General features: G+C 41.3%; 1 protein-coding gene across 4 annotated transcripts in view; it reads right to left on the minus strand.

The window, feature by feature from the left end:
* Positions 1–5,574: 5,574 nt before the first annotated feature.
* eya1 (EYA transcriptional coactivator and phosphatase 1) overlaps positions 5,575–12,444 on the minus strand; it is a 57,292-nt gene continuing 50,422 nt past the window's right edge. For all 4 annotated transcript variants that reach the window (XM_072657156.1, XM_072657178.1, XM_072657164.1 and 1 more), the window contains 6 exons: positions 12,178–12,236; positions 11,503–11,663; positions 11,196–11,310; positions 10,754–10,875; positions 9,969–10,069; positions 5,575–8,149 (listed from right to left, as the gene is read on the minus strand). In XM_072657156.1, coding sequence (XP_072513257.1) covers positions 8,069–8,149; positions 9,969–10,069; positions 10,754–10,875; positions 11,196–11,310; positions 11,503–11,663; positions 12,178–12,236 — 639 coding nt within the window. In that variant the 3' untranslated portion in view covers positions 5,575–8,068. The remainder of the gene's footprint in view (positions 8,150–9,968; positions 10,070–10,753; positions 10,876–11,195; positions 11,311–11,502; positions 11,664–12,177; positions 12,237–12,444) is intronic.

Raw genomic sequence — 12,444 nt, forward strand, 5'->3', positions numbered from 1 at the left:
GAACCAAGTCAGAAAAGCAGAATCTCAGAAATGGTAAATGTGCTGTAGTAGAAGTGAAAGGAACTGTCTGCTGTTTGCACATATGAAGTTAAAGTAACATACAGAGTAATGAAAAGTCCACTTTAGTGTCTGATAAAGCATCTGTGTTTATGTAGGACTGGCTAAAGTAGCCTTATCCCTTTCTGCCTACCTGTAATGGTAAATTCTCTTAGTACGTGCGCAGTTCTGCATCAATCTGTAACGTCCACGAACAGAGGATTCCTGTGTTTTTTGGATGCGCTGTATGTTGTGGGACTATACTTGTGAAAGGGTCAAATGCCATGTGAGAAGTGACTGTACACCACTGTTAGCATAGCACAGAAGTGCTAACAAAAAGTAGCATTGCTTAGTAGTAGTGGTGGCACTCGTTCCACTCATTCTACTGATAAAGAGAAAGTTTTTAGGTATTTAACACAGCTACACAATTATGTAGTTGAGGATGCAGAGTATGTATGCTGTTACTCAAAGTCAAAGTAGCATTACAGAGCTCACAATGTGGTATTATTATTATTATTATTACCGGCATTTAATGATGCCTGCAGACACCCTGATAAGTTCTACCAGAAGACTGTGGGGAGGGCAGTAGGAGTGGAGGATGAAAGGCGACACTGCTTTAAAGTTTCCTGGTAGAACTTTTGCCAGAGCTTTTATTTCGCCTACTGCTCTGTCTTGTGGTAAGAAAGAAAACCTGCTGCACTTTTATACTTTTTGTATCATAAAATCTTTTGAAATCTTTGGTAATTTCAGCATTGTAAATTATTGGTCATCCAAGCCCATTTTACAGTATTATAAAAACATCATCACTCAATTGATCAGCAAAGTAATTGATTGATTACTTGAATACTTAAATGAGAATGTTTGATTCTGATTTACACACACCACCAAAGGTCAGGTATAGAACGCCCAGAACATCAGGGTCCCTCTGTTCTTGATTGCTCCTCACACGGGGCACCAAATAGTCCTGTCCAAAACTCTCCATGAAAAGAGACAACAATAACTTTAAATGTATTTTCCTTCCCTGAAAGCCAAACACCATCATTATGGCCAATGGCAGGAAAAGGACAGGCCCAGCTGACTTATGTAGTTTCATAATGTTACTGTTGGAGAGTGTCTAGTTTACCACTTTCACACTCTCTCTCTTTCCTTCTCATTTTCCCCCTCTCTCTCACTCGTTCCTCTGTAGGCAGCCCAGTAGAGAGAATGAAGCACATTAGCTACCACATCTGGGGGGGAAGACGGTCCTATTAATAGCCCCCATGGCCATAGAGAAACTCGGGCAGGTTGGGTTGGGTTTTTTACGTTTGATATGTGTGTAATACAATATTAGTTCAATAGGATGCACTGTGAGGGGCTCCTTCTGTACCAATCCGCATGAAATCACTGTCTGGACCCGAGCACTAAATCACACCACTGCTGTTTGTTATGCTTTGGTCCTTTATGGGTGCTGGGGGCAGGAGATACCAGCTGGGGACTAGTGGATGGTCAGCTAATGGACTCTAATTCCACTGTAGGGGTGTAATCTAGTGGGGATGTTGTGTTGGGGAGGGTGTTCGGTATTGAAATGAAGTGCCCAGTGTGAGGCTACAATATAAATAATAAAACATTAAGATAACACGGGTCTCTTAAAATTAATTAGCATGGTCCTCCACTGTAAAACACCTCTGTAGCCTACACCTACAGAGGGCAGCAGTGAGGAATGTTTGTTTACTTATTTTGTTTTATTTTGTTTAGTTGTCTTTGTCAACGCTTGCATTCTTATTTATAGCTAATATTTTTCATAAGGCGTCAGACTTTAGGTGATGATGAAGTCACCAAGAACAAGTTATATCACCACGACCCTGCGTTCACACTAGCAAAGTCGCTCATGTTGCCCCAAGTTTATCTCTGGTGGGTGTGTTTGAGGCCACTCATATTGCTGCGTGTGAGCATGTATAATGGCCAGCTTCCAACAAGAGAATGTAATAGCCAAAACAAATACTATATATATACTATATATATACTATATACTATATATACTATATACTATAAGTATTACTATATTTTTTTTGCTATAAAATATGTTTGATAACTAAATTGAAAATGAATTAAAACATTTAAATAAATTAATTTAAATTAGATGTGGCTAACAGTCTAAAAGATGTTTTACAGTTTATTAAACATTCCCCATCCAGCCACTTCTACTTTCTACATTTCCTTTTTCTTCAAATGGTCTCTATATATGCAAAGATGTGTCATTTAAAATGGGAAACGAAGAGACAGTGGTTATGAGCCTCTCTTCCCTGTTTAGCACCACACTGTTGAGAACAGGAATGAAATGCAGACAGGAACAAAAACTTTTAAGCAGAAGCTTAACTTTTTAAAAAATAATAATAGATAAATTTGATAATAATGGTGGTTGGTGTGGCGCAACAGATAACACCACTACCTGCCACTGAGCTACCACACCATGTGGGAGACTGGGGTTTGATTCCCGGTCTGGGTGACTGTGCTGCGCTACACCAATAAGAGTCCTTGGGCAAGACTCCTAACACTCCATTGGCCCACTTCTGTAATACGAGTAACCATGTAAGTCGCTCTGGATAAGAGCGTCAGCTAAATGCTGTAAATGTAAATGTAATAAATAATAATACATTTAATAATAACAATTTGTTGCTTGTCGATCTGTCAGCTTGTTGCTAAACCTTGGCTACAAACAGTATACTCCCATAAGAAATGACTGTTCGCTTGCCAGACTTTCACAGTATTACTTTAGCACTTGATCGCAGCTACAAAATGCAAGTCGAAATAAAGCAAATTTGGAGGAATTAAAAATTTCACAAATTTCACTTCAAAAATTCTGTCTGCTCAGAGAGAAAAAAATAGGACCTCCTGAAAACCTTTAAACATCCAGACCTTTAATCTTCAAATGAAAAATATTGTTAAATGAAAGTTAAGAATTCAACTTAATTTTGGGAGACGTACCATACCCCTATCCTCTTCTTCTCCAGGTCCTTACTCCCTTTATATACCCAAACCCCACAGTTTATCCCCATTCGAACAAACTTTGCGCGTTCTTTTACTCAGCGGCTTCGACCATACTGAGTACTCTGCTCACTCATTTAGAATCATTGCAGCCTCCACTGCCTCTTATCAAGGCCTTTCTGACCATACCATCCATTGGTTCTCCCAAACATACCATATTAGTACTCATTCCCGAGACCTCTGTTTAGCTCACAAGCGGCCGGCATGGAAACCGGTTTAGGTGTTTAGGTGTTATCTGGCAAACCCTGTATTTTTCACCTTACATGCTTATTATATCTCTTATATGTTTATTACCTTGATTGCTCCAGTATCAATAAAGTATTCTTATATTACTATATTATACACAGATGTTTTTACTATTATTTAATAAAGATATCCTTCAGTTTTATGTGTTTGGTTATATTACCTTCGTCTCTCACTATTGTTCAGATAAAGATCAAATGTGCAGATGTTTAAATGTGTAAACAAAGAAAAGGTTTTCACATATTTATTAATTTTAAATATTGGTGAAATATTCTTTAGATCAATTGTTGTATGGTTCTACAAAACCTTAAACTTGAAACACAAATGACAGCTGGACGCAGAACTGCTGAGTTGTTGTTCACAGTTGAAAAGTCTTAATACTGACCAGTTGTGACACGGTTGCTTTGAGCAAGATCAAGCTGCCTCCCAGCTACAGTAATCCTCCTGAAGAAGAAGAAATGCTACAGAAAAAAAGATAAACGTGGCATCAGACAGACTCCGCTCGTTTGCATCCGTGCAGCGCAGACGGGAAATATATCAAAGCAATGGCGACCTGTTGAGCGAGGGAGTGTGTGTGTCCCGCTGGGGTCAGGGCCTCAGCCACTATTTTGTCTTTCAGCTGTTCGGAAGTGGAAAAGCACATTATAAGGCCGTTGTTCTGACGCATTCCAACCATAACAGTCTGATCACCGACTCCGGAGCAGTCTGGGCGATCGCTCAGACGCCATCTGAAATCATAATTGATTTCAATATTAAAGAGTAAGAAAAGGGTCAAAATGAAATTCCATGGACAGCTTAATCTTCCTATGTGGTTTCGCGCCGAGAAGCCTTTCTTCCATAGCCAGTCTTGTGTTACACGCCGGACCGTCTTCGCTTTGACCACCTCATAAAATCAGGCTCATAAATATTATTCGTGTGTTATTTAAACTAACTCAGCGCCCCGCCGGCACACGGGGTCTTAAGTGTTTTTAGAAATACACAAAGAGGCTTGAAGAAGCGTTCATGGAGAAGGAGAGCTATGAGAAATGCTTGGCCATGCAGTAAAGAGAAATCTCAATTAGCAGAGAGGCTCACCTTCAAACGGCCCCAAAAATAACAAGATGTGTCCAGCTGGCAGGTCCGTAGCGTCTCTCTCAGCCTGATTTCTCAGGGGAGGACGACTTCAACTCCATTTTTCCACATCAAAACAAAGCAAATTTGATGGAACTAAAAATCTATTTGAAACTTCTGCTTATTAGAAACACGTCTGTGACAATAAACAGGAGTTTTCATAATTCATATTAGGCAAATGTTGGCTAATCTGAAGCAAACCAGTGGATCTTTAAGAACAGTACTGCTGAGCTCCCACAACAGAAATGAACGGCATATTATTGTTTATTTTATATGAATTTTAAGGTTGACAACATTACTGAAACTTAACACTTTACCTACAACTGTGTATTCACCAGCGTTTCTTCTGAAATCAAGTGTATTAACTGGGCCTTTGCTACTCTTCTGAGAAAGCTTTATACTAGATGCTGGAGGATTCATTTGCATTCAGCCCTGAGAGAAAGAGCATCAGTGAGGTCAGGTACTGACGTTGAATAGTTAGCTTTGCCACTCCAGCTCATCCCGAAAGTATTGGATGGAGCTCCATCACGCTAGGGAACACAGTTGCATAGTTTCACAGCTCAATGCAGGGGGGGCTCTATACCCTTCTAGCCCACGCTTAGGCTCTTGTGTTCACGGCTGCTCCAGAGCGTCCTGTTCTATTGGTCAGTTCTTTTTTAATGAATATTATATGAGCTGTGTGTGAACGTCTGTTTAAGTAATGGGTGCAGGTTTACATCAGGGTTGTCCAAATACTTCTGGTCAGTGCATTTTTCACAATTCACACACTTGACCAAAGAACCTAAGCAGATATTTTACAGCTTCAAGTATTGCTTTTCAGTAGAACCCTTTTTGCTCAGAGCACACAATATAGGAAAACGCCAAACATCTTACATAGCAGCTCATTTTTTTTTAGTTTTATGATTATTATGAATCTGGGCTTCTGAGAAATGAATCTGATTTGGTTCTTTGATCCACTGGTCAAACAGATGACTTGTTGCACTAAACAGTGCTGTGCATGGAGGTAAGGCGTTTCACAGGGGAGTCAGTCCACAGCGGAGCAGCATGTGTGTAACAGTTCACAAATCAATGTTTTATTAATTTAAACACAATCAAATAATAATGTCAAAAACATCTGTACATATCTTTTTTTTTGCAGACACAACAAACTGTGTGTGTTCACAATGAGGCCCACGTCTTGTAAATTATTTCCAGTTTGCATTATGATTGCAACATTTATTAATTCATTTATTTATTAAAAAAAAACCTTGCTGTATAAAACATTTCCCCTGTCTACTGTGACCAAGAACTAGCAGCAATATGTGTTTTCCCGGAGTGTGTGTATGTATGTGTGTGTATGTGTGTATATGTGTGTGTGTGTGTGTATGTGTGTGTTTGGGGCAGAGAGGAGAAGCAGAACACACACTTCACCTGCAGGAACAGCAACACTGGACCATACGGCGGTCAGGAATTACAAACAGATTAAAGTCCTGCTGAGGAAATTCACAGTCAAAAGAGCACGTGCCCCCTGTGAGTGTGTGGGTGTTTGTTTATATATGTGTGTGTATGTGCGCAAAAGTGAGGAAGCAATCACACTGCAAAAACGATATCTTGTAAATCTAGTCTAAATATGTAATATTTCTCATTACAGCGTTATTTGGTTTAGGACTTTCTATCCTCATAAAGTTTCCATTTATTTTTTCTTTCAAACAAGCATAAGGCCAAAATCATCAGAAGGACACAATCAGTGGATTGCTCTGTAAAGATCTCGCTGAAGAAGCTTTGTGACAGAAAGTGTTAGAAGTGGCACATGAATGAAGCTGACATGTCTAAAATGTCTCATAATGGTCTAGGTCATCATAGACTAAATTTACACTGGGTTAAGGTATCATTTTAGCAGTGTGTCGATTTCTTTGTCTTTTTTGTCAATTTATCAATAACAAACACAAACAACACAACATTTACCCAAAGCTGTTACCCAGTCTGTTCCAGAGTATTCTGTTCTGGCTACATAAACACATTGGAGCACAATAGATCTGAATTCATTTTTAGTTGTTTGGGTTTTTTTTTGCTTCCAAACATTTGTCTTTTTGTGAATGTGTGTATATATATGTGTGTGTGTGTGTGTGTGATTGTGTGTAGTGGCTTTCTTACAGTCCAACAGCTTGAGTTTCCCAGTCCACAGATATTTCTAAAGCACTATGAATTAGCACAATTATTTCTTCCAACTACAGCGATTCTTTTTCAAAGTGGACACAAGAACACGTTTCCAAAATCAAAATAAAAAGACTACTTCATACAAAATTACACTTAATGTACAAGAGTTTCTGTCCTAGTGCCGGTACAAAAGATAATAAAACTTTCAATCCCCTGCTGCCCGTTTAGCGGAGGTTGTGGTTGAACGTCCAGGCAGAGACAGTGGTGCGGACGTTTTACACTCAGACTGAAGCTTAACATTCATGTGATTATTCATAACTCTTACCCAGTATGTACTATATTGTGTCTACTGCTTGGTGGCGTTATAGATACACATGTTCTGGGATGGGCTTGACCAAAAGAGTCAAATTTGTTACGAAGAGTGGATTTCCTGTAATTAAATAGAGAAAAAAAGCACTTTCACTGACTTTAGGAGAGGGTAGTGTACAAGGGGGACAAGCAAGGAAACATCAGTGAACAAAATATGAAGTCATTGACACTTGACATCCGTGCTTTTTTGGTCATGACAAAACAATGATCACAGAAATCCCTTATCTACGTTTCTCAGCCCAATGAAACCAATAACACATCAACACTTTCAGATCTTGCACAAATGTTGTTTTTTTTTGTGCACTTATGCCTTTGTGTGCTTCCGACTCTGCCGAACTGTACCTAAAGCAACAGAATAAGAAGGAAGTCCAGTGATGATTAAAACACACAAAAAAGAATGTTTTTCTGTACACGATTGTCTGAGCGAATGCAAATAAAGTTCTCCTTAAATTATTAGAAAATCCTTTTGTTTTCATCTCCATAAACAACTTCTTCTCGGAATCAAAGTACTTTGCAAGGCGGGGGGAGAAAAGGCACAGAGTCTGACGGAGTGGTGCCCTCAACAACAAAGTCTCGGATTATAAATAAAGAAGTGTAGGACGTCCAGCTCAGTGGTTTTTCTTTCTTTTCTTTTCTTCGAACCAGGGCTGGCCGAGCTGCCCCGCTGTCTCTGTACCGAGGAGAGAAAAGGAGACAGAATAAAAGAGAGGAGAGCAGAGGGGTGCAGGAAGGGAGCCGGGGGGGTGAGGGGGTGGTTAGGCCGATTCTCAGTGGGGTCGGAGTCTTGCGAAGTTCCGAAAGCTCCGGTAGCTCTGGTTTCTTCACAGGTGTGAACTCTCGCGCGGGCCGGGCCGTAAAACATTTTGACGGCTTTAGAAAAGAAGCTCATTCACAGTAACCGTGGCCAGCAGCTGCAGCCTCGTAAATTCATTCTCCTCCAACTTTGAGGACGTGGGTTTTCGGGGTTAAGACGGATCGCAGGCCGACATCAACTCACTGACCAGGTCGCGCAGGTTTTATTCTCTCTGAACGTGTGGATTTCCTTTTACGGTGGACACTAGGCTGACCCAGCAGTGATGTTCTGGTAGAGTTCGGAGTGTGAAACAAGGCTGGAGATGGCCGGGCAGGTGTGTGTGTTTCTGTCCCAGTGCTACAAATACTCCAGGTCCAGCGCATGGTGCAGGGCCATGAGGTCTGAGTGACTGGAAATCCTCCAGAAGGGCATATTGTGCTGAGGAGAGAGAAGGAAAGGCAAGACAATCAGAAACTCCACCTGCAAACACACTAATTTTTTTTTTTTCATGTAAAGAGAAATGAGATGTAAACAGCTTTCTGATTTATACATCAGTTATTTTGAGAAGCTTTATTTTGTCTTAATAATGTTACATCTTTTTTTCTAAAAGATGCCACTTATTTACTTCTAACTCACAAAACTGTCATGAAGGTCTTAGTGCAAAGCTTTCTGAATTAGTGCAGCTTCCCATAGTGTGATGCTACCTGTGATTTGAACAACTTGCTACCTTGCAAGTTCTGTCAAGTAACAACTACATGTGCAGATCCAGTTCTCCGGCTATTCTACACACAGTCATTTGTAAGTGGTCCTTTTATTTTTTTTCTCTCAATCAGAGATTTAATTCATCCTTTAACAAAGTGTTAAAGTTACAAAAAGAAAAGCACTGTCACAATTTGAATATTCTTAATGCTCTTAGGAGCGCCTTTTAAAACCCTGCTGGGAAATAGGTATGAATGCACTGTACGGCACCTCCACCCAACCTGCCCCGGACACAACGCTGCAAATGAGGCTTTGTTCCCAGAGAGAGGCCGGGGGAAATATGAGTCTGCGAGAATGAAAGAAGCTTGTCAGCTCGGACTCCTCGCTCCCTCCACACAGAGGCCATTACTGAGCCTTATCAAAGGTATAGCTTCTCTCAGGCATATGTTCCGCTTAGAGAAGCTTGCACTGACCCTTAAAAGACTCTTTTCTTTTTGTTTTGTAAATTGTCTTTGCTTTTAAGTTTAAAAGGCAGGAGATGTTATCTCTTTTCGCCTAGGCCGAGTTATTAACTGGGGGGGGGGATTCTTTCAGAAGGACAGAAAGCTGCAGAAAAAAAGTTTGACTTTAGATCCGCAGTGTCACCTCTGACATCCATCTCCTATCTCGCAGTATTATTACATTTCATTTCATATCAGGCCAGACCTGCCGACAGTATCCGTCTCTCTTCTACACTTGTCTTGCGTTGCCACAGGCTTGTGAGATCCAAACACTGCCGAACAGAGACTGAGATTCAACTGTGGAGACTTTTTTACCCTCCACTAACTTCCTCTGCGTGCATTCCTTGCATGATTAATTGACAATGTGGAACTGAATACTTGGCACAGTACAATAAAGAACTGTGTCGACACCCAACATTGCATTTCTTTTTTCTGCTCCAGGGTCTCTTACCTGTCAAGGAAACATGTTTGTTCCCTGCTGTAATTAATTAGCTAATGAATATCCCCATCCTTGTGTGGTTTATGGTCAGAGCATTGGGTTTTACATGAAAACCTGGCAGACACTCTGGGCACAAAGGCCTTGTCAACAGTCAGCAGGTAACATAAATCTGCTCCTTTGAACAGCAGAGATGAGAGCAAATACGACACTCTACGAGTAGAGGTGCTTCAACACGACTACTCCACCATGTTCAACAACACATCAAAAGGCTTTGCCAGCCGAGCCCCCCCCCCAATAATTTCTTCATCCTCCGCAGTTGCTTGTCGCTGCAGCAAATATCCTAAATTCATCAAACAAAGATTTAAGCTTCTTAAACGCATGCTCTCCGTTTATGGGCAGGTCCCTTAAACATGCCTGAAAGGACTTGTCTAGCGTTACACGCTCAGGCTCAGGACAGAAATGTGTAATTATGCCATTTACACTTGAGCTGTCAGGAGAACGGTGCTGATTCAATGCTGACGGCCGTTTTGTTGTTCGACCAGTATGCTTTGATTGAGGATAAACTGATGAAAGCGAAATGAGGGAGGAGGAAAACAAGGTCAACAAAAAAAGGTCATACCTTCTTAGAGCTCTGCTCCTCTTCTACTCCATCCCCCACAACCACGTAAACAACCTTTCTCCCAAACCTCTGAATTACTCTCTCGAAGCAGCTCTCCTTGCCTGTAGAGAATAGAAACAGGTTTTAGTGCTGCAAAATGCAAGGGAGCTGCATTCAAGAGCCAGCCTTTGTGAGAGCTCTCTAAATGCGCAATAAGTTACACAAAATTACACAGTGTAAACACTTAGCCTTAGCTGGGGGATTCGATAAGATCAATGCCCAGATAAAAGCAGTCTGAAAAGCATTAAGTGTGTCTTTCTCCTCCCCAAACCTGGGACAAATGGAGTTTAACAAGCTAAATCAGCCTCACATGCTAATGCCAGAGGTAGGGAGGCATGCAGCTCACAACCAGAGGATCCCGGCACTAGCCCCGCTGATCTGGTTGACGATGGCCCAAAAGTGAAGGTTGGTGTTTATTTTGCATTTGAAAAAAAGGGGGAGGCAAAGAATTGGTGGGGGGGATGTCCATGTGGAATGACATAAATTTGCCGAAGTGGTTTCATATGCAGGGCTGAAAAGGAGAGGCCCAGTCAGGCTGAGCTCCAAGAAAATAATCCCAGCCTGATTAGACCTCTTCCTTAGAACCGAACATCAACCCTCTCGTGTGTCCGCCCCCTTCTGCAGCCTAACCCAATCACAAGCCATGTGTTTACACATAATATCACACTTGGTGCAGCCACATGACATCAGAAACCCTTGGTGCACACATGCATGCTCACAGGTAGACAGCATTCAAGCACATTTACCTATTTTTGTGGCGCTATAGATATTTTCGATAGGAAAGACTACTCCCAGTCCATAGAGCAGGACCTTGGCAAGGGCAGGTATAAGCTGTGTTGTGGTCACCAAGATGTTCACACAATTAGACCTGTAATTGAAGAAAGAAAAGAAAATCAAGGCTTTTATGAAGATCAGATGTTGCCGTTTGGTCTGGTAAAAACCCTGGCTTGTCTCGTAAAGTTTGTTGACTCTTTTAACTGCTTGCAAATGATATAATGCTAAAATTGCTAGCATGTTAATATGCTATTTCTTAAAATAAAGAGAAAGACTGTAACTTCAATAAAAATACTGAATTCCTGACTTAGAGTTCAGGGTTTTAAAATGTAGACTATTGAACCGTTCTTTATACTTTGATTTATGTGTACTCGGGACAGCACTCCTATATAATTTTCCTGTGCAAAGGCTTACCTTGAGTGGATTAATGTTAGTGCTTTCAGTGCCAGTGTTAACCAGGAGTCCGTCAAAGCTTCAATTTCTGCTCTCAATTGCAACCAGGCTTCCCTTTTGGCTGGGCCAAGCAGTCCTGCAATGAACAGAAACCTTGTTTGAGTTGGCCCATCCTGCAAATAACTTCAGAATTTTTAAAATTTAGTCTGACCAAGTGGTTCTGCATTGGGCTGTTTGAAAAAAACTCAGTGTGTTTGTTGACACACCCATCTCCCCCCCACACCCCTCCACCGTGCAATTTGACCAAAGCACTTTATTGGGGAACTACCTCCGACGTTGTTTTTGTAGGTGGTGTAAATTTCTTTTACTCGTCTGTAGCGGAAGGCCAGTTTTCTCATCCAGTCCACTCCTCCTCTCACACCCGTGGCCAGACAGAGGTTGGCACTGGTGGCAGCAGCATGGAAACCATCCGTACTGAAGTTATAAGTGCTGGGCAGACAGGGAGAAAGAATGGCACACATGAGTCCCTTCAGGCCCAGTCCATGTTAAGTCTGTGCTTGAAGTACTTGAAGTCTTTACCAGTTACACTAGTTCGTTTTAAATGGTTGCTTTGCCTAATTCAGCTGCAGCACCAATCCAACTATTGTGTGCTGTCACTTTAACCTCACCATAGCAAGCTCACAATCAATCAGTAAACATGTTGCCATGGATACAAATGTGTAGATGTCTGTGCCTCTGCTGAATCTCACTGGGCTAAGTTTCCAGATTAGAACTGAAGGTAAAACCACAGTGCTCAGTGTTTGCATTCACTAAATAATGTTATTTGTGTAGTTCTGAGCAATTGAGGTAGCCTTTTCTAGTAAGCTCATGTTTTTGTCCTTAATGCATTGCTTTTGATGTGGTTCAGTCAGCATGCTTCAGTATAGCCTACATTTGAACTTACACACAACTGGCGCAACCATTTTCACAACTTGAAAACAACATCCGAACATCTTAGATTTACCTCAAATCCTGACCATTGTCATCAGAGGAGACGTCGTCGATGTGGACCTGATCACACTCCTGCAGAAAGAGAAGAAAACAGAGGATGGACACACTGAGCTGGGCTGAATCAAACTACAGCGATTTGATTAATGGTTTTCATGTGTAAAATTGGGTGCCATTTGGCAGCTTGAATCCATGAAGTGAGTAATGTCAACAACTGCGGAATTCCCATTTGAAGCCTAAGCTGTGCATTGGAAAGCTGAAATCGGCCCCGTCAACCACTTCT

Source organism: Salminus brasiliensis, chromosome 1, assembly GCF_030463535.1.
Source record: "Salminus brasiliensis chromosome 1, fSalBra1.hap2, whole genome shotgun sequence".
Taxonomy (NCBI): domain Eukaryota; kingdom Metazoa; phylum Chordata; class Actinopteri; order Characiformes; family Bryconidae; genus Salminus; species Salminus brasiliensis.